This window comes from Xenopus laevis, chromosome 7L (assembly GCF_017654675.1).
Source record: "Xenopus laevis strain J_2021 chromosome 7L, Xenopus_laevis_v10.1, whole genome shotgun sequence".
Taxonomy (NCBI): Eukaryota; Metazoa; Chordata; class Amphibia; order Anura; family Pipidae; genus Xenopus; species Xenopus laevis.
The window spans coordinates 25,011,709-25,034,945 of record NC_054383.1 but is presented as its reverse complement, the minus strand read 5'-3'; the positions used below and the strand labels follow the sequence as shown (position 1 = coordinate 25,034,945).

The following is a 23,237-nucleotide window of genomic DNA, read 5'->3' as shown; positions in this document are numbered from 1 at the left end:
TGGCAGGATCACTGCATTAAATATGTTAGCATAACTGTGTGGCAAAGCTTGACTAATGAATTCAGACTTTTAAATACTTTTATTTAGTCGAAAAATGTATTGAAATCCTGCGACTCCTCATCTGTTTTGTATTTAAACTACCATGAACGCCAGGCTTTGCATAAATGTTTCCAATGTGTGTTTGTCTTTTTTCATTAGATAGTCGGTGTGTGCACAGAGGAGTTGCATGCAGCGCAGCAATGGAATGGGCAGGGAATACTGGACATTCTGCGAACTGTGCCAGTGTAAGTAGCTTCAACAGTAGTTTGGGAAATTAATTATATTTCTCTTACATAGGTTGGGGGACACAGGCACCATGGGGATGACGCTTTTGCAGCTTGGAGAACGGACACGTTAAATGTGACTCCTCCTCCTGCTCTGGGCTTCATCCCCTGCCTCTTCCTATTAGAGTCTGTTTCTTTTTAGTGTCCTCAGAAGGAGACACGGTACACACTGTGGCTGGAGCAAGTGATCAGAACTAAGGTTTATGCCATAATGAGGCCAGGGATTTTTATAATTACAGCGCCTCCCCTCCATTTATTTTTTAAATTTATAGGGCACCTGTTGGGTAAAAATGTTATCCACAACCAAAGGTGCAGGCTAATAGAGCCTGCATTCCAGTTGGGTAACCATAGGTTTTTTTTTTTTTTCTAAAAATGCACCGGGAGGGAGCTCCCGGTGCGAGCAGTTATGTTGTCACTCGCATGCGCATAACGCACATGTGATGTCACGCTCATGCACATAACTAGCAATTAGGGGCACATTTTCATTATGCGCATGCAAGTGACTGGACATGGCTGCTCGCACCGGGAGCTCCCTCCCGGTGCTGGTAGCGTAGCACTGGCGGGGGGTGGTGCATTTAAAAAAAAAAAATACTGTTATCCCCAACTGGAATGCAGATCTCTATTAACCCGCACCTTTGGTTGGGGATAACATTTTTACCCAACAGGTGCCCTTTAATGATGAAGATAATAGCTCTTCTTCAAAGGGACTTTCAAAAAGATTTCCTATACCCCAAAAAAAATTATATTTAAAAACTAAACTTTTTTTAATTACTTTTTTTTTTTTTTTTCAATTATCTTCAGTGCTGGTGGTTCCTGGTTAATAACAGATATGCGAAGAGGAGAGACCATATTTGAAATTGATCCACACTTGCAAGTATGTTTATATAAATTATTTTAAATGTGCTGGCTTAAATGTATTATCGATCATTTAACCACATAAAAGGCATTCTGTCATGATTTTTATGGTGTAGTTTTTATTTATAAATTGCACTGTTTACACAGTCATGTGCTTTCAGAAAGAGTCAGCACTTTAGGATGGTATTGCTTTCTGCTGTTGTTTCTCCTACTCTATGTAACTGAATGTGTCGCATTGGGACCTGGATTTTATTATTGAATGCTGTTCTTATATCTACCTGGCAGCTGTTATCTTGTGTTAGGGAGCTGCTAGCTGGTTGCTTTCCCTTTGTTCTCCTGATGGGCTGCTGGGGGGGGGTGATATCACTCCAACTTTCAATAAAGAGTGACTGAAGTTTATTAGAGCACAAGTCACATGACTCGGGGCAGCTGGGAAACTGACTATATCTAGCCCCATTTCAGATTTAGAAATTTAAATATATAAAAATCTGTTTGCTCTTTTCAGAAACTGATGCATTTTGAAAAAAACATTTTTCCCATGACAGTATCCCTATAAAGGGGTGGTTCACCTTTAAGTTAATGTTTTGTATGTTATAGAGTGGCCAATTCTAAGCAACTTTGCGATAGGCCTTCATTATTTCGTTTCTATTTTTTTTTAATTATTTGCCTTCTTCTGACCTTTTTTCAGCTTTTAAATGGGGGTCGTATTCTCATGTGCCTATAGAGTGATTTGGTTATTAGCAGCATCTAATAGTAAAACCTTTTTTTTTTTTTTTCTCTCAATCCATCATTTCTGAAATTCTGATACGGTATTAATGTCTTGAATTTTGCCTTTATTTTATTTCAGCAGGAGAGAGTTGATAAAGGCATTGAGATGGAAGGGTCTAATCTTAGCGGTGTAAGTGCAAAATGTGCATGGGATGACTTGAGTCGCCCGCCAGAGGATGAAGATGACAGTAGAAGTATATGCATTGGTACACAGCCCAGGCGATTATCTGGTAAAGGTAGGTGCACGCAAACACTTAAAGGGGAACTATTTCGCAAATTAATATAAGCTTCATCCTACTAAAATAAGAAACTTTGTAAATACAATCAATTAAATATTCTGCATATCCTTCTTTCAGCATCTGTTTCTCTACATTCTGTTTTTTTGCAGCAGTTGGGTGGCTTATATTCATTGACAGTTAGAGCCAATATATTTTATAGGGGTCTCCCTTTCATAGAGCTTACTCAAATAACTGATTCCAGAACAAACAAAATAACTACCTTTTGCACAAATTCTGCATGTAGAGAGACATGATGTCTGGTGATTTTAATAGAGTGAGCTCTAATACATCTTCTAGGCACAAGGAGCCCCCTCCCCCCATAAGATATATTGAATCTAACTGTCAATGATTATCTGACACCCAACTCCTACATGAAGAGAAAATGAAGAGGAACAGATGCTGTGAGTGGAATAGTGAAAATAAACTTGATTATTTCAGCAACAGTATAGAATATTTAATTGATTTGTATTTAGAACATTTCTTATTTCAGTATGATGAAGCTTATATTAAATGTTCATTTTTGCGATAGTTCTTTAAAAATGCATGGCAATGGTTTATTTACTGTATGTTTTACAGAAATATTATTACATGAAGAAAATTGGACTATAAACTATATATTTGCATTTGTAATAGACACAGAGCAAATCAGAGAGGCTTTGCGAAGAGGTCTTGAAATCAACAGTAAGCCTTTACTACCTCCAATAAGTTCCCAGAGGCAAAATGGAATGAATCATGACCGGGTCCCGTAAGTACAGCATTTCATGCATTGTCTATCATAATTAGCTGGCCAATCACTGTAATTACTTTCCATTTAACCTGATTATGAAACAACTTCATCTTTCCAGTCTAGAAACTGATGCTGATGAGTGCTTGGTCAGTCATATGTAGGCCTGTGCAGCCTTACATTACCTTGATGCTTTCTGATTAATCCTGACTTGATTTTGCTCAGGCATTCCTTGTTTTATGTGAAATTTAGCCAGTAAGCTCAATGGAACAACATATCCAATTATGTGTAAGTTTTAGATGTTCTGTAAAACATTGGTATAATTATTCTATACAGGGAGCTTTATATTTTTTAAGTGTTTTGGCATTTTCTATCGGTATATATCAGTAGGTTCAGCTATGCTCTATGCTAATGAAAAGCACCCTCCATATACTTTAATCCCTCCTGTTATGGGTTTCCTCTCTGAAGAGTATTTTTGCAACAAATGGCAATTGTTTTTATGCCACATACTAACATGTTGCTGCCTTTCGTTTATTTTGAAGTTGTTGATTAAGATTATGAAATCTGTTTGTTAATCTTACTAATGTGCCAGGAATCGTATCTTGTTAAAGGGCTGTTTTATAGCAGGGCTGCCCGAAAGGTAGATTGGGATCTACCAGCCGACCTTTAGCTAGTGATCAGTAGATGTCAATAAGAAACAGCTTGTTTAACTCGCCCTCCTGTTTCATGCTTTCATTCAGATATATTTTATGTTATGGTCACATAAGAATAGTTGTTTGTTAAACATAGCAATATACATTTTCTCATAAATTAATATTTAAGTAACGTTTTCCATGGAACAGAATGCTAGCAATGCTTTTATGGATGTAGATCCTAATGGGACATCATCACTAAAAGTAGACCTCACATTAGTACAGTATGGGCGCTCCTTTTTTATAGACTGTATAATTCTAACCAACTTTTCAATGATTTTTTTTTTTTCTTCTTCAAATGGGGATCACTGACTTAAAGTGGACCTGTCACCCAGACACACAAATCTGTATAAGTCCATTTCAAATTAAACATGAAATCCAATTTCTATTTTTTATTAAAGCATTCATAGCTGTTGTAAACTCATTTAAAAATCTCAGCTGTCAATCAAATATTGTCTGCCCCTCCTCTATGCCCTGGGCATAAAGGCGGGGCAGACAATTACTTTCACTTTCCATTCAGCACTTCCTAGATGTCACTGCTCTCCACACATTACCCTGTTCTCTTAACCATTTAATTGTGTAGCCAGGGCATGATTTTGAATTCCCAGACTGAAGGAAACAAGATTCAAATAATTTATATAGTGTAATTAAAGTTAATTTTGCTTGACATTATTAAAGGACCAGTACCATCAAAAAAAAAATTCGTTAATATGCAATGAAAAATAAACACCAAGACAAATTAAACTTTAAAATTGCAAAGCCTTTATTAAGAAATAACTTACTGAAACTCCACTTCCACTCCTCTTCAAAAAAAGGCGACAGGGCGACCATCCATCCTGCAGTGCTCGATTTCTCCTCCCTGGCTTTTCTAGTGACAGTGAGTCTGTAGCACTTCCCCTATTCCAAGCAGCAGCGGCAGGTACTGTGAGAGCCGGATCAATGGGGTGTGCATGCCACTTGCTCCACATCACTGTGCCCATCTGATTGTGCCCGGGGCTGGCAGTGGCCGCTGGACATGCTGCTGCTGTCCGGACTCTCTACCTTGGGCACAGCACTGAGTAGGAGACAAGATGCTGTTTCCAATCTTTATATCCTGAATCCTAACTGGCTGGGAGGATTCAGCAGCGGGCACTGCCAGCCCCGGGCACACTCAGTTGGGCACAGTGATGGGGAGCAAGTAGCATGCACGCCTCAATGATCCGGCTCTCCCAGTACCTGTTGCTGCTTGGAATAGGGGAAGTGCTGCAGACTCACTGTCACTAGAATAGCCAGGGAGGAGAAATCAAGCACTGCAGGATGGATGGTCGCCTTTTTTGAAGAGGAGCGGAAGTGGAGTTTCGGTAAGTTATTTCTTAATAAAGGCTTTGCATTTCAAAAGTTTTTTTTTTTTTTAAAAAAAGTTTTTATTTTTGCATTTTGCTTTTAACAGGAAAGGAAAGAAAGGAAAGAAGACATACAAGCATTGTTCTTGCCAGTGGAGCCAAATAATAAAAATACAACTTTATCTATTGTAATATCATTGTCATACCTTTGTTATACATTGCTATACATTAACATGTCTCTAGTCAAATCAGGATTATCGTACATTACTACCTGAACGGGTGCCCTCCATGTCTAGCCACATGCCCCAGATTGTATCAAATTTTTTTGGACAACCTCGGGCTATATAGGTCAGTTTTTGGCTAGGGAGGGTGTCATTTACCAATGCACGCCAAAAGGCAAGGGTTGGAGGAGCAGTGGATTTCCACTGTAGCAGAATAGCCTTTTTCACGTAGTAGAGCAGTTGGAGGTAGCAGAGCTTGACACCGGACCGAAGCCCTAAGTCAGGGATCCCCAACCTTTTGAACCCGTGAGCAACATTCAAACGTAAAAGGAGTTGGGGAGCAACACAAGCATGAAACATTTTCTTGGGGTGCAAAATAAGTGCTGTGATTGGCCATTTGGTAGCCCCTGTGTGAATTGTCAACCTACATTGAGACTCTGTTTGGCAGTGCAGCTGGTTTCTATACAACCAAAACTTGCCTCCAAGCCTGGAATTCAAAAATAAGCACCTGCTTTGAGGCCATTGGGAGCAACATCCAAGGGGTTGGAGAGCAACATGTTGCTCACGAGCTACTGGTTGGGGATCACTGCCCTAAGTCATCAGCTATTCCTAAGAGACATACCAGTGGAGTCATAATGCACGGGACAGATAGAGTGCTGGAAATTTAGTGCAGAACTTCACCCCAAAATCTCTGGATAAGTGGACAACTCCAAAACACATGCATAAATGAACCAACCTCACGATTACATTTCACACACTGGTCCAAAGTCAGTGGGTAAATCTTTGCAAGTCTATACGGAGTAAGGTATACTCTGTTCAAAAATTTTATTTGTATGTATCTGTCCCTGATCGACATTGTGATGTCAGGAACCTGTTTGAGTGCGTCTACCCACATTTCCTCCTCCAGTTCAGGGATATCTCTAACCCATTTCACTCTCACTTTGGCCAAAGGGTCTGGGCAAGCCTGATACAAAATGTTATAGAACCAAGATGTTGGTTTCATAAGGTCCTCCCTACGCAGATATTTCTCCAACGTGGAGTCCACTAGTTCTATGGGCCTATTGGGAAATTGGGTCCTAAAAGCATGCCTTAATTGGAGATAGCGAAAAAACATAGAGTTAGGTAGATTGTAGCCATCTTTAAGGGCCTGAAACAACGTAATATCTCCATTCTCCACAATATCCCGGAGGCATTTAATCCCTCGGCTGGCCCAGTTGGCGATGTCAGGTAGAGCACCGAAGTGTGGAAGAGATCTATTGCCCCACAGGGGTGTCCAACTGGACCACACCGGCCTCGCCTTATGAACATGTTTAAGTGCTTTTTTAAAAACCTCGACCACTGTAGCCATTGGGGTGGTGAGTGTATAGTATTCAGTAGGCCCCCTGTATAGCAGCTTGGCCAGGGCTTCGAAGGATCCCATTATCGTAGCTTCCAAGGTAGTAGAGGGGTTATCTGCTTGAGGTATGATCCACCAGCGTGCAAAAGTTAATTGACTAGCCAAAAAGTAAAGCTTAAGATTAGGAAGTGCCAGCCCCCCACCCCTCACCGGAGCCTGGAGCACCTTAAAACTCAAGCGCGGGTGTTCTCCTGCCCATATGAACTTGCGTAATATGGTGTCTATTTGTTTAAACCAGTGACTCCTGGGTAATATCGGTGAGTTGTGAAAGACATATAAGAATTTGGGTAGAAACACCATTTTAAACAGGTTTATTCTTCCCGGGGGGAGAGAGGCAGCTGTTGCCAAACATCTGTCCTGGCTGTTAAAGCTGCAACTATTGGGGTCAGATTATGCTCCTCAAATTTTTTGCAGTCTAAGTGAATTGTCATTCCTAGATATTTAAAGGTCTGTGTCACCCGTAGGCTACATATTTGTGAAGATGAACCCGCGGGTAGCGGATCAATTGGGAATATAACTGATTTGGTCCGGTTAATGCAGAGGCCAGAGAACTCCCCAAATTTTTCAATTACTCTCAATGCTGCCTCCAGAGCCCCATAAGGGTTAGCTAAATAGAGTAGCATATCATCTGCATATAAAGATATTTTCTCTACAGTTTTTCCGAGTACCAGCCCCTCCACCTCCTGAGATTCTCTAATCTGTATTGCTAAGGGCTCTATGGCTAGGGCAAATAGCAACGGGGAGAGAGGACAGCCTTGTCTAGTCCCTCTCTCAAGTTGTATAGTGTCAGTAAGTAGGCCATTAACCAGAACTCTTGCTCTAGGGTTGTGATATAATGCTCGTACCCAGCCCAGAAACCGCTGTCCAAATCCAAACCTGTTTAAAATTTCCCATAAATAGGTCCAGGAGACTGTATCAAAAGCCTTTGCAGTATCCAGTGACACCACTACTCTGCTTCTACTATTATCATGTTCTAAGGCCAAATTATTGTACAGTCTCCGAACATTTATATCCGTGGCTTTATTTGGCATAAATCCGGTCTGGTCTGGGTGTACGAGTTCTGTTATGACCCGTTTGACTCTGTTCGCGAGTACTTTTGCAAATAATTTAGCATCGCAATTTAGCAGGGAGATGGGGCGATATGAGTCGCAACTGTCCGGTGGTTTTCCTGCCTTAGGTATTATTACTATATGAGCCATATAGCACGATTCTGGGAGGGGAAGGGCTTGAGAAGTCCTATTAAAGAGAGTACAGAGTTTAGGAGTCAGAGTTTTGGAGTGGGCTTTATACCACTCGGCTGGAAAGCCATCTGGACCAGGTGACCGTCCAGCAGGCATGTCGGCGATAGCATTCTCTATCTCCTCTACTGTTATATTGCCCTCTAGATCATCTAACATTTGTCGGCTAAGGTGTGGAAATGGTATCTTGTCCAGGTAGGAACTGAGATGTTGAGTAGGGGGTGATGGGGGAGCTGTGTAGATACTTTGGTAGAACTGTCGAAATCGGTTTGCTAGTGGTATCCTATCAGTAATCTCCACCCCGTCTTCTCCCCTAACCCCATATATAACCGTATGTGGGGTATCCCCTTTGGCTAATAGGGCTAGCAGTTTCCCGTTTTTGTCACCCTTGTCAAACCATGATGCTTTCCGGTATACCTCTTTCTGGGATGCTTTTTCAGTAAGCAGCAGGTTTAAGTGTCTTTGCGCTGTTGCCAGGTCCTGTTTGGTTATGTCAGAGGGGTGGCATTTCAAAAGTTTAATTTGTCTTGGTGTTTATTTTTCATTGTATACTAACCAATTTTTTTAAAAAAATTTTTTGATGCTACTGGTCCTTTCCGCATTTTTTCCCCATAAATAAACAGGGAATGACCATAAAATATGCTAAATGGTTAGAAGCAAGAGGGCCCACCGGGAGTTTTCCTGGTATCCCGGTGAGCCAGTCCGACACGTGTTATATCGCAATAAAATCATAGGTGTTGTATAACATTGCACACAGCTTTTTGGGGGGAGCAAGGTATGTTCTTTTGTCAGGTCCATTCCTTTCTATTTTAGTAGTGTCACAGTAAAGTGTAGCCATAAGGTCAGCTCCACATACATTTATATATTTCAGTGACTAGGTATGCGCTGTGTTTCCTATTCAGTCAGGCAATTTGCATTTTTCTTGCAAAATATGTAGGGTATCCTGTTAACGGTGATTCTCATTTCCTCCAATTGGTTTTGTCTTCACAAGGAGCCGTAAAGACAGCTTGGAAAGTGAGAGTTCTGCAGCCATTATTCCTCATGAATTAGTTCGCACACGGCAGCTTGAGAGTGTGCACCTCAAGTTCAACCAGGAGTCTGGAGCACTCATTCCACTTTGTTTGAAGTAAGTATGAATATGATGTCATAGAACATTAGTTGTTTCAATCAGTTTTATATGTATTCCTTTGAATGGTTTTTGTATAGTTTTTTCCTGCATTCTGTGGACTGCAATTTTTACTCCATAGATCTGGGAGTTGTTAAACAAATGGAGGGATGTATAGTCTATTGAAGAACAGAGAAATTGCAATAGTGATGCATCTATGTCTCCTTTCATTCTATATCTGCCCTTTATATTTGACATCAAAGTTGTTTCCTCCCCAGAAAGATGTGCAACACTGCAGTAAAGGGAGCAGAGCGCACACAGTAGATAAAACTATGGATGCACCGAGTATAGGATTCGGCCTTTTCCAGCAGGATTCAGCCGAATCCTTCTGTCCGGCCAAACCAAATCCTAATTTGCATATGCAAATTGGTGGCAGAGTGGTAAATCACATGACTTTTTGTCACAAAACAACGAAGTAAAAAAAAACGGTTTCCCCTTCCCACCCCTAATTTGCATATGCAAATTAGGATTCGGTTCGATATTCAGCCGAATCTTTTCGGAAGGATTCGGGGGTACGGCCGAATCCAAAATAGTGGATTCGGTGCATTCCTAGACAAAACATTGCATTGTTTTTAGTACATTATATTTAGGGGAATCAGAATGTGGTACAGATCTTTCCGTAATTTGGATCTTCATACCTAGAAAATCATGTAAACTTTAAATAAGGCCAATAATCTGGTATTACTTCCAATATGGATTCATTATGTTAGTTGGGATCAAGTACAAGGAAAAAAAAAATTTAAATCGGAATATTGATTATAATGGAGTCTATGGGAGATGGTCTTTCTGTAATTTGGAGCTTTCTGGATAATGGGTTTCCGGATAACGGATCCCATACTTGTACAGAAAAGTTTGCTTTGGAAAATTGTTTGAATATTTTTATAATCTGAATTTTGTGCTTTTCACCTTAGAGGTAGGCTGTTGCATGGAAGGCACTTTACATATAAAAGCATTACTGGAGATACAGCAATCACATTTGTGTCTACTGGAGTAGAAGGAGCCTTTGCTACAGAGGAGCACCCATATGCAGCACATGGACCGTGGCTACAGGTGACATTTACTTACTTTGTGTTAACATTTTGTTAATGGAAAATAATAAAATTACTCAGTGAGACAAAACACCCATCTCCATTTGTATCTGGCACTCGGGGGAACTTTTTAGATTTGCAGTGTCAGTAGAGAGTTATTTTCTGTTGCTGAGCTGAAAAACATAGCAAGCAAACACTCAAGAGTCCATAGACCTAAAACTGAAATTTTTTTAAAACATCCAGAACTTTAATGTCCTATAGGCTTTATGTACACAGGGCTTAGGAGCCATGAAGAATCAGAGCCTGACAGAATCTGATTGCATGAAGCTCTGACATCTAAAACAAACCATTGTCTTAAAGGGGTGGTTTGCTTTTTTTTAAATATTTTATAGAATGGCTAATTTTTTAAGCAACTATTCAATTGGCCTTAATTTTTTCTTTTTTTTATAGTTTTTGAATGTTTTGCCTCTTTCTTCTGACTCCTTCCAGCCTTCAAATGGGAGTCACTGACCCCATATAAAAACAAATGCTCTGTAAGGTTACAAATGTATTGTTATTGCTACTTTTTATTACTCATCTTTCTATTCAGGTCCTCTATTATTCATATTCCAGTCTCAATGCATGGCTGCTAGGATAATTTGGACCATAGCACCAGGCAAAATTGGAGAGCTACTGAATAAAATGCTAAATAACAAAAAAAAACAAACAAATAATAATAAAAAAAATTAAAACTAATTGCAAAGTTGTCTCAGAATATCACTCTACATCATACTAAAAGTGAATTTAAATAACCCCTTTAAGAATTGATACCACCTTGAGTAATGAGCAATGAAAAGCGTCTGTTTTTCTACTAAAAGGTGGTCATTTAAGTCCTTAATGGGAAAACTTCTACATAAAGCAATTTGCATTGTTGGTCATAGGTTGCAAAAGTCTTAAACAATGCCTCCCAGCATCATCTGAAGGAGTCATGGGATTTTAAAGCAAAACAAACCTTAATAAAAAAAACCCTACCCTTCATAGACCCTTCTGCCCCCTGGCAAATGCCCCTAACTCTTTACTTAGCCCGCTGTGCAGATTCTGTCCAGTGGAGTTCTTCTTCTTCTTCTCTTTGGTAATCTTCAGAATGAAACTGGCGAAGCAGGGCATGCGCAGTTGGAGCAATGTTCCGTTTCGCGACAACTTCGCATGCGCTGAAACTCACAAAAATTGTAGAAGCGCTGGTCTCATTCCGAAGATTGCGGAAGCGGCTGAAAATTACACCTGTGAACTCAGCTGGACAGAATCTGCACTGAGGGGTAAGTAAAGAGTTAGGGGCATTTGCCCAGGGGGGCAGCTAGGCTGGTGGGAGGAGGGAGGGGGCTCTATGTGGGGTAGGATTTTTTTTTTTTTTTTAAATTAAGGTGACCACCCAAAAACCTTAGACCCGGGGCCCCTAAAAAAAACTTTGACCAGGGTCCGACTCTCAGTACTATTATTCTTCCTCACCCAACCTCTAATCTATTGGTCTCTTTTCTTTACATACTATAATCTATTATTCCATTTATTTAGCCTCTTAGGGATGAAATAGGCCAAATGTTTAGCAGAATGATGGCCCACACTGATTGCATATCCCATAACTGTGTCCTTGTGTATCAAGCATATGGATACATACTAACGGCACAGTGGTGGAGCGAGAGTAGTGCTGCAGGCAAGGTCATAATCCTCTAAATAACTGCTGTTTTGACATTTAATTTAGCCCATCATAAGAGACTGTTTTACTAAATATTGGATGAGGTTTAACTGGTTACCTGGAGAAAATTGTGGCAGACCCTGTCATATGATTGAACACAAATGTGTATAAATAGTACTACAAATAAAATCCCACATAATCATTCTGTTACCAGCCAGAGATCATCTCCATTTCTTCATCGGAAGATAACATGGATATGGTTTTTGATAAATAGCTTTGTCGATTTTTTTGCAGCTCAGTCCGGGATAGTATCCATCAAGAACTTAAACCTTTTATCTTCCAGATTCTGTTGACAGAGGAGTTAGTTGAAAAAATGCTGGAAGATTTAGAAGATTTAAGCTCTCTAGAGGAAGTAAGTGGTCACTGGCTTGTGTGATATTGGTGGTGGACTGTGCATAGGGCAAACGCTCTAAAGTGGGCAAAAATGAATTAACATTTCATCGGGTGACTAACTTCTGCTTTATAAAATTGAACTATATACTTTCCTTAAAGGGGAAGGAAACCTCCTCGGCGCTAACATCTTCTTCCACGCGATCTTCTTCCTCCTTTGACCGGCGCATGCGCAGTAGGATCATTTCGCCGGTACGATCTACTGCGCATGCGCAGTAGATCCATACCGGCGAAATGCTCCTACTGCGCATGCGCCAAAACGCCGGTCAAAGGAGGAAGAAGATCGCGTGGAAGAAGATGTCGCCTGTGAACTCCCTGGACTGGACCTGCGCAGAAGGGTAAGTAACAAGTTAGGGGCATTTGCCCAGCGGGAGGGGTAGGCCAGGGGGGAGGAGGGAGGGGGGGCAATACACGGGAGGGGGGGAGGGGGGTTAGCGCTGACGAGGTTTCCTTCCCCTTTAAGGCTACAGACACAACAGGCTAAATCTTGGCCTGTTGATAAATACAGGTCTGAATTCATCCCCTGTGCTCCAATCCGCCTACCTGCACCTGGAGCCACAGTGTCGGCATCTGTGCAGGCACATGAAGCGGGTTTTGGCACCAAAAAAGGTGTGCATTCCCGGCACCAAAATCTGCTCCATTTGCCTGCACTTAAGCCACTACAGTGGTGTAAATGCGTTGGGGCAGAGTCACCCCCCCGCGCTTATCCACAAGCTGAGTACAGACTAGGGCTAAAATTACTTGACAAAACCATTTTGATTTTTAGACACTTGATCATCTCTCTGACTTTTAATGAGTTAAGCTAGGGCCAAAACGGGGGGGGGGGGGGGCTAGTGGAAATAGGCAGTAGCCTTCTCTCTTTTCTGCTTTAAAATCAGTGTGGCGGGGGGAGGGAAAAATATGTCGCATGATTTAAAGAATTCTGATTTGGTTCGGCCAGGCACAAGGATTTGTCCGAATCCTGCTGAAAATGGCGAAATATCGAACCAAATCCTGAATTCGGTACATCTCTAATTTGTACTATCTGATGTAAATGTATCTGTGTGAATTGGGTATTTTTGCATTGAAGGTCCCTTGGTGAATGTTTTCCATTGTTAAATTGAATCATTAAAAGTAATTCCTTGCTACACACAGTCATTTATTTATTTATTTTTTTAATAGCTTGAATGTGTGTCTATGTTGATGATTTCAGTGCTGATTACTTACAATCAGCCAGAAGCTGGAACAGTAAAGTGATCTTTAAATGCACAATAGCTGATGCTATTTTTAAAGCCTGGATAACTTAATTGGGAAAATAAGAACGGTTTAAAATTGTAAATCATTTTCTGTATTTTGATTAAAATATTCTTGTTTTTCCTAGATGAAACTACCGAAGGAATACAGCTGGCCAGAAAAAAAGCTGAAGATCTCCATTCTACCCAACACAGTATTTGATAACCCACTCAATTAAAGGTGGAGTAGCGCTGACATTTCTGTTAGATACAGGGACATCACAGTGGACTTTCCCCCCACGTTCAGCAGCTCCATCACTGCTGTAAACAAAGCCAAAGGAAAGCAATTACTGCACAATCTCCGCATCTAGAGACGACTGGAATGTACGTGATATTTCAGCCCCATTTTATATTTTTAGCATCCAGTGTCAAGTGTGTTTGGCTTCTGTTTACTACTGTGAGAGTCTTTTCATTCAGACTCCCTCTGACAAGCAGGGCTTTCTGTCTAATATGACAAGGCATAGTCTGGGCCTGATCATAAATGTCTCGTATTCAATGCGAGTGAGTCTTTCTAATCTGCTCGAAAAACATATTTCATAAGTATAAATTTACTTATACCGGGTGCCCTTGTACACCCACTGGGGAAACTCATACAGTTTCAATTTACTTTATTGAACCGACTGGATTGGGAAAGTTGTTCCATGGCTCGGAAAAGAAAAACTTTGCTTTTGTTTTACAGTTTGCTAACTGTAATTGTCTTAATAGGAGTAGTTGTGCTTTTGGTTGCCAAATGTTAACATGACAATCCTGATGGCTGTTTTCTTGATGGGGAACTATTGCGAAAATCTAAATTCAATATTGACTTCATCATACTGAAAAAAGAAACTTTCTAAATACAATCAATTAAAAGTTCTGTACAGTTCCTGAAATAATCAAGTTTATCTCCACTATTCCTCTCTCCGCATCTGTTTTCTGTCTTCATGCAGAAATTGGGTGTCAGATGAATGATCCAATATATCTTATAGGGGGGCTCCTTTTACCTAGAAGATGTATTAAAGCTCACTCTATTAAAATCACCAGAAATCCTGTCTCTCTACATGTAGACTTTTTGCAAAAGGCAGTTATTTTGTTTGTTCTGGAATCTGTTAGTGAGCTCTAATTAATCTGCTAGGAAAGGAAGCCCCCCTACAAGACTTTTTGGATCATTCATCTGACACCCAACTGCTGCATGAAGACAGAATGAAGAGAAACAGATGCTGAGAGAGGGATAGTGAATATAAACTTGATTATTTCAGAAACAATACAGAATATTTATTTGTTTGTATTTAGAAAGTTTCTTACTTTAGTATGAAGAAACTTATATTCCATTTTTATTTTCGCGATAGTTCCTCTTTAAACCATTTCAAATGGGACCCAGAGTATACCTGGGATGCAGCCTTTGCACCCTAGAGTTGGTATAGTATTTACTCCATATCACATTATTTAAAGGAGAACTAAACCCCCTGTTAATCAAAAATCCCCATCCCCTTCCTCCCATTGGCCCCCTCCCTGCTTCCTCCCTCCTTAGCGCTATCTTCAGTATCTTCTGGTTCCTCGCGTTAGCTAGCGTCCACACAGAGCTTTTTCACTCTGGTACTTGTGCCTACTGCGCATGCGGGGAAAACTCTGAAGATTGCTGAAGGAAAAGAAGAGTATTTGAAGATACAGAAGATGGCGCAGAAGAGCTCCACTTAGCTATGCTGCATAATTATGCCAAGCTACATGACGGATACTTTCCGCTAGGTTATTAAGGAGGCAGAAAGCAGTGAGGGGGGCCAATGGCCGGAAGGGGATGGGGATTTTTGATTTAACGGGGGGTTTAGTTCTCCTTTAATGTCTATTGTTGGAAGAACTTTACTAAAGTGGATCATAAGGCCCCATTCTGTACAGCACAGGGGCCCATTGTTTTATCCTGACTCATAGGTTAACAATCCCTGCCTATGTATTTAGTTACACTGGGTGATAACGGTTTAGAGACAACTTTTTATTATTATTCTTATAGGTGCTAAGGTTGCAACCATGCCTTTAATCTGGGATCTACTAGTTAATTACTAGTTAATATAGGGTTAAGGTATCCATTTACAATAACTGTAGACAGTAAATAAGAGAGATGGGCCTTCAGCTGTGCCCCTGAATCTGACTTCGTCCCTGTATAATTTTAAGTTTTGGGGGCAGTGACCAAGCCGTTTTTAAAGCACGAGTGACTGATAAACCATTGACGCAGGCTGATAGGACTTTCAGCGTAACCTGACTGATCAGTTAAAATATACTTTTTTTATTTTTACTAAACGCTATGTATGTCTGAAGCCAGTTTGAAATCAGATTTGTCCGTTCATCACCCCCCAAACCTAACATTTTAACACTATTGAGCACATTTGTGGAATAACGATTGGATGTTTAATCCAGGAAAGAATATCACGTCAAACACAAGGCGAATGACAACGTTAGGCTTCCATATTGACTTTAGACACTCAGCTGGCTGATTGTAGAGACATTCTCTTTCTATACAATGTTTCCTTTGTTTGTGTGAGAACCCGTGGACACTGTTCATAAAATAAATCCTATTTCTAAATAACGCAGCAGTGCCATCCCAGCACCCAACTGTCAGTCGACTATTGACTCCTTAATGGCAGCACAGACAATGGGCACAATAGGCAGCCAGGTCTTTATTTTCAGGCAGTTGGATATTGGATCCTGCAGATGCGACTGCTACATAATGCAGAAGTGCTGTCAGTTTCACTTTAAATTCACTTTTGATTCCAAGCTGTCTATAATGTTCTTTCATGTCCAATTACTTAAAACATAGCATAGAACCATTTCGTGTCAAAGTGGAGTCATATTAATTTTAGAAAGCATGGTTTCTGGCAGTTTTTGCATTTGGGAATAAAGGGGTAGTTAACCCTGAAGTAAAGTGTAAACCATTTACAATTGGTCTTCATTTCCTATGATCTAGCATTTTGTGCAGCAGCTCTCCAGTTTTGAATTTTGGCAGCTATCTGGTTGCTATGGTGTAATTTACCCTAGCAACCAGGCAGTGGTTTGAACGAATGAGACTGAAAGATCGAATAGGGCAAGATGGAATAGGAGAGGGCCTGAATAGAAAGATCAGTAACAAAAAAAAAAAAAAAGTAACTTAACTTAAGCCTCACCGAGCATTAGTTGTGCGGCTGCCGGGTCACTGACCCCCGCCCCCACCCCCTTATAAAAGCTTGAAAGGAAGGCAGATAATTTCTAAACAGTAAAAAAAAATAGTTGCTATGAACTACACCTTTAATTATTTTTTTTTAAATTTTTTGTTGACACCCTGTTGATTGACAATCTGCTCGGCATAAAGGGCACATTCCATACCTGGTTACTGTATTACAGTACAATGTATTTTCTCAGCCATCCAGTATTAACTTGGCTTCAAGCCTAGTCCTGCATCTAGGGGCCTCTGTTGCTTGAAACCTATTTTTGATGAAAATGTTTGTGCCCTTTCTTTTGGCTACAGTATTTCTTCCTCCTCCCTGTTAATCTCTGTTCCAGTACCGTGCAGTATAAACTGTAGTTTGCACTGAATCCTGGCTAATGAGTTTGCAGTTACAGCTATCGTAGCGTTCCATGCTTTCTTGTTAGTCGTTAGTGTTTGAGGTTATACATGGGGTTAACATTAGGGATGCACCGAATCCACTATTTGGGATGCAGCCGAATCCCTGGTGAAAGATTCGGCTGAATACCAATCCAAATCCTAATTTGCATGTGCAAATTAGGTGTTGGAAAGGAAAAAGTGGAAAAATTACGTGGCGAAAAGTCACGTGATTTCCCTACTGCCCCTAATCTACATATGCAAATTCAGATTAGCCAGGTTTAAGGATTTGTCCGAATCCTGCTGAAAAAGATCAAATACTGTCTGAATCCCAAACCGAATCCTGGATTTGGTGCATTCCTAGTTAACATGGCACCTACTGGAATCCATAAGGATACTGGAAGGGACACACAAGGTAATCTGACCACTATAGAAGTCAGAGGAAATGATCTTCCCAGTATCATGGCCGACGTTGGCCTTCATTCACAAGGTCCAGCATGTGTGATCTTGGCCTGTCAACCAGCAAAGTGTGTTTCCTCCTCCTCTTCTTAATGGGAGGTGATGGCGGGTGGGGAAGAGAGTTTTGATGGCTGCACTTTGAGATTAGTTCACCTGTTGTACTATAGCCTTTAAAGGATAAGTGAATATAAAATTGACGAGTGCTATTCTAAGCACTTTTGCAATGTACATTCTTTTTTTTTTTATTTGAAGATATTAAAGGATACATATTCTGTTAATGTGAATGATTTTTGTTACAACAGCGCCACCTGCTGGTAATTTTCCAACCAGTCTGACCACCAATTAGTCAAGGAAATTGTCCGGAGAAAGAAAGAGACTGCTCTGATGTTCTTCTGCTTAGGAAAAACAATTAGAAACCTTTCTTAAATCTTTCCTAAGTAGAAGAATATGACAGCAGCCCCTTTCTTTCTCCGTTAATTACTAATTGGTGTTCAGACTTTTCGGAAAATAACCAGCAGGTGGAGCTGTTGTAACAAAATGAATTTGTGTTAACAGCATATGTATCCTTTAATATCTTGGAATTAAAAATAATGGATGTACATTGCACAAGTGCTTAGAATAGCACTCTCATCAATTTTAATTTTTTGTTTTTTTTAAGGTTTACTTATCTTTTAAACTGGGCATACTTCTTAAAATCCACTGCTAACATGGTGGTCCAACCGCTGGCCCTTACCCATGTATCCCTTACACACATGTTCCATATATGTTAGCATGGAATCCATATACCTGGACCGGAGCAACATTTCAGCCAATGAAAGTGCTCACAAGCATTGCCTTGTAGTATTCTGCCGAACATGAAATCCACTCTGTTTGCCCAACCTAATACTAGTTCTCCACAGCATACACCTGGTTAGGCTGCACGTAGTATTATTTCGGGTATTTATGAAATGTATGATGGTCTGTAAGTCCCTAAGGAGCAACACACTTGTTCATGGGTTTCACCTTAATGAATCCTGTCGCCTAATTTAATTTTTTTTCCCCACCCATTTTTTAACTTAACGTTTTTATTATTAACCTTGTTTTCTTTTCCACAGACTATAAAGTGAAGCTGTTTTTGTTTGGAAATATTGTATGTAGCCTTTAATGTAAATTCCTACACTTTTTTTGCAGGTAGGTGGTGAGATTACAAACGACTCTGTGAATCACTAAATCTTCTCTCCTGTATTCTTACTGCATTAAAATATATTTTTTAAAATAACGACCCGGGTCCTCCAATTAAATATTCTGTAGCTCAGATGTAAGAACCCACTTCTCTGCTCACAGAAACCACATTGTATTAAATGCGCTGGTATGGTGACTTTTTATTCTATTGACCTCTGCTTCCCAAAGAATCTGTTCAGCACCCACCATGGGCAGCAAAGGGACTTTAATTTCCAGAGTCCATCACTTCAACATGGGACAAAATGAGGGAGGGGTTGGATGCCAATGAAGACTAGAGGGTCCGCTATGTGGGGTAGGGGGGTAGGAGTGTGTTTTTTTTTTTTTTTTTTAAAAATAAGGGTTTTTCTCTCCTTTAAAGGGATGGTTCGCCCTCAAGTTAACCTTTAGTATGTTATAGTATGGCGAGCTCTAAGCAACTTTTCCTTTGATCTTGATTGATTCTGGATGTTTTTATTTGCATTCTTCTGACTCCAGCTTTCAAACATGGGTCACTGACCCCCCCCCCTCTCTAAAAACTAACTGTTTAGCCTTACAGAACATTTTAATTATTGCTCCTTTTTATTTATCTTGCTATTCAGGTCCTCTCCTATTCCCTTTGCAGACTCTTATTCAAATAAATGCATGGTTGCTATAGTAATTTGTACCCTAGCAACAAGATTGCTGAAATTGCAAACTGGAGAGCTGCTGAATAAAAAGCTAAATAACTCAAAAACTACAAATTAATAAAAAATGAAAACTAATTGCAACTTGCCTCAGAATATCACTCTCTACATCATGCTAAACATTAACGCAAATGTGAACAACCCCTTTAACAACAGATGGAGCCCAGACATTTTTCGTTACTGTTAAGATGGCCATACACTGGCAATTCGGGTCCATTTAGAGAGATTCGGCAGCTGTCTGACTGGGCATGGGGCTAGAATAGAGCAGATGTTGATTAGGCAGGTTTGATTTTCATGTCGGTCCTCACCCAACAGTGCCCTGTAGTTGTAATCCGATTGTTGGCCCTAGGGCCAAATCAAGTTATTCTGAAATCGCCCCCTTTGGTGGGCACATTGGAGATGGGAGGAAATTTCCAATCGTTTATATTGAACTTGCCAAATAAGCAAATCTTATGGTTTGTAAAGGTATACATACCTTATAACATTCATACAGTTCATTTAGAGCCTCCCCTCTTCAATGTGATCTTAATGAGATATCTAACAGGTTCATAAGGGTATTTATCATACAGGACCTGTTATGGATCTGGGGTTTTCCAGATAACCGATCTTTCTGTAATTTGGATCTTAAGTCTACTAGAAAATCATGTAAACATTAAACCCAATAGGCTGGTTTTGCTTCCAATAAGGATTAATTGTATCTTAGTTGGGATCAAGTACAAGATTTTTTTTTTTTTTTTTTTTTTAAAAATTGATTATTTGAAAGAAAAAAAAATTGGAGTCTATGGGAGATGGCCTTTCTGGAAATCAGAGCTTTCTGTATCACATACCTGTATAGCACCCATTTAACCCTTTCTATTACACAGCTATTTGGCAACACACATTCTGCATTGTTCCTAAGCCTTTGGCAGAGATAGATAGTTTTTGTTGTTTCCATTATATGTCTTTTCACTGTGTGTCTCTAAAGTTGGCCATAGACGCAACCATCCGATCGTATGAATCGTGGATTCGTACGATTTTCGGACCGTGTGTGGTGAGTCCCGACATTTTTCGTCCAGCGGAGATCGGTCGTTTGGTCGATCGGACAGGTTAGAAAATTTCTGTCGGTTGCCGATAATATCTCTGTGTGTATTGCCGATCGTACGATTTTCAGTGGGAGACTGTCACTAGCTTTATCAGACATAACTATCGTACGATTGCTGTCAGAGGTAGAACATCGGCTGATCTGTTCTTTTAATACTTTATTTGATCGGAATGGTAAGACTTTGATCTGAATGGTTAGTGGTGGGTCGGGAGATGGGAAAGTCCGATCATACGTTGATTTGTACGATCGGATCTTTGCGTCTATGGCCAGTTTAACATGTAAGTTCAGATAGTCCTGGCCTGATTGTATCTATACTGTAATACTCCGTGACCGGGTAAGAAAATAACTTCTGCCTAAATATCAATGTGTTCTATCAGAGCAGCTACAGGGCTGATTGTTACATTCTGATAGAGAATTCACAGGTTTCTCAGCTGTCACTTAATGTCAATCTGAATTATTGTGACGTTTATATTCTATGTGTACTGTATATTGTGAGTGGGTCACTAAGCTCAGTAAGTGACAGCAGCACAGAGCATGTGCAGTGAATCTGTAGAAAAGAAGATGGGGAGCTACTGGGGCATCTTCTATTGCTCTCAAACTTACCATCTTTTTTGGGAGTTGCCCGATTTCGAAATGTTTGTACTATGACAATTGCAGGCAGTAAGTGCTGATTACTAATTAATTCATCACACAAGTGCACATGGAATGGGATTCATATGGCTCACTTTATTTTTTGATCATTATCATCTATATAGCCAGGAGTACAGCTGAGTCTCATTAAGTTAAAGACTTAAGCAGTGGCGGGATTCAGGTAGGGAGTGGGGACCCACCAGGTTTTTCCCAGTGTGACCTCTGTTTCCATTGCTTTCTCTAAGCAACATAAATATTTTCTGGTGCTCGAATAACATCTGATGTGCAAATATCTCTATAGGAACTTTTTTGCCCTGCAGAACCGTGTGCAGAATAAGGAATAGCGATGCTGATATAGTTCACTGGTTTCTCAGCTGCCACTTAATGTGATATTTAATATAAAGCCGTGTATTGTAACTTTATATTAAATATCAATACATATATATACATATACATGATAGAGTTCATGTTGTTTTAAAATGGAATAATCATCCACTAGATGGCAGCAGTCCCTAATAACGTGTTACTGATTTCTCCATACAGCCTCAGGCTTCTTAACCCACACTTAAAGTCCTCCAAAAAGGTAGAAGAGACTTGTTACACATTATGTTTGGGCTTCTGTACCAACCACAAATCTACCAGCACTGCCCTTTAGCAGTAAAGATTTGTGATGAGGGTGGGGGGAATTTCTAAACACCCGATAAAAAATTGTAAAGTTTTTGGTAATGAAAGATGCCCCAGTAGTTCCCCAACTTCTTTTCTGCTGATTCACTGCACATGCTCTGTGCTGAGCTTAGGGACCCACTCATTATATACTCTGTGTGTGTATGGGATCTATTATGCAGAATTCTTGGCATCTGGGGTTTTCTGGATGAGGGTTTTTTTAAATTTGGATCACCATTCTTTGTCAAAGATTAACGTTATACCCAGTAGGATTGTTTTGCTACTAAAATGGATTCATGTCGATTGGTTACCATTGTTTTATTATTAGAGCCTTTCTGAGCTTTCTGGATCATGGGTTTTCTGATAATCAATCTCATATTTTATGATAATTAGGATGGTGAGTGAGCAGATGAGGAAGTGAAAAGGAGCCACAGCTGATTTGCTTTACACAGCCAATCAGAACAATAGAAGGCAGCCATAATCCATGTGTCCCTTATGCAGTCTCCATACATTTGGCTAATGGGAGGGGATGTTAAGGCCCAGTGGGACCTTGATTGACAAGCGGTTGCAGTATATATTTAAAGGAACAGTAATATAAAAAAAATGAGAGTTTTAAAGTATTAAAAATATAATGCAGTGTTGCCCTGCACTGGTAAAACTGATGTTTGTTTCAGAAACACTACTATTGTTTATATAAATAAGCTGCTGTGTAGCAAATGGGGGCAGCCATTCAAAGGAGAAAAGGCTCAGGTTACACAGCAAATAAGCTCTGTAGAACATAATGGTGTTATCTACTATTTAGAATTTTTTCAATTTCCGCCATTGCTACACAGCAGCTTGTATATATTAGGGATGCACCGAATCCAGGATTTGGTTCAGGATTCGGCCTTTTTCAGCAGGTTTGAGATTCGGCCAAATCCTTGTGCCTGGCCGAACGGAATGCGAATCCTAATTTGCATATGTAAATTAGGGGCGGGTAGGGAAATCACATGACTCTTCTTCACAAAAGATTTTTTTTCCCCACTTTTTCCTTTCCTGCCCCTATTTTGCACATGCAAATTCAGATTCGGTTTGTTATTCGGCCGAATCTTTCACCAAGGATTCGGAGATTCGGCCAAATCCCAAATAGTGGATTCGCTGCATCCCTAGTTTATATGAACAATAGTAGTGTTTCTAAAGTAAACACAGCCGTTTTACCAGTGCACGGCAACACTACATGATATTTTCATTACTTTAAAACACTTTAATTTTTGTTGGGTTGACTGTTCCTTTAAGTCTTATTCCTAAAGTTTAGGTGTAACCCGGGACTAAAGCAGGCAGTACGATTTCTTGGAGCCAGGGGCAGACTATTATTAGGGGACACAAACTCAGCAGTTGTAAAAGGGTCATTAATATAGAGGGTCAGAACTAATGTCTCCGTTTAGTATTTGTGAAAGAGGGCATCTTATTTAATGTTTGGGGGGCTACCTAAGAAACAATTTGCAATCGGGAGCCAAATAACATTTACCCTAAATAGCGGTACAAATCCAATCAACCCTTGTACCATTTCAGTAAAGCCTGAGGTTCACTCTGTTCTT

General features: G+C 40.1%; 1 protein-coding gene across 2 annotated transcripts in view; it reads left to right on the top strand.

Annotated features, from left to right (window-relative positions):
- sufu.L (SUFU negative regulator of hedgehog signaling L homeolog) overlaps positions 1-18,661 on the top strand; it is a 32,185-nt gene extending 13,524 nt beyond the window's left edge. The window contains 9 exon segments of one of the 2 annotated variants that reach the window (NM_001092544.1): positions 199-284; positions 1,125-1,197; positions 2,026-2,182; positions 2,858-2,969; positions 8,809-8,943; positions 9,894-10,032; positions 12,023-12,091; positions 13,490-13,724; positions 18,574-18,661. In NM_001092544.1, the coding sequence (NP_001086013.1) occupies positions 199-284; positions 1,125-1,197; positions 2,026-2,182; positions 2,858-2,969; positions 8,809-8,943; positions 9,894-10,032; positions 12,023-12,091; positions 13,490-13,579 (861 nt within the window). In that variant the 3' untranslated portion in view covers positions 13,580-13,724; positions 18,574-18,661. 2 annotated transcript variants of the gene reach the window in all.
- Positions 18,662-23,237: the final 4,576 nt, after the last annotated feature.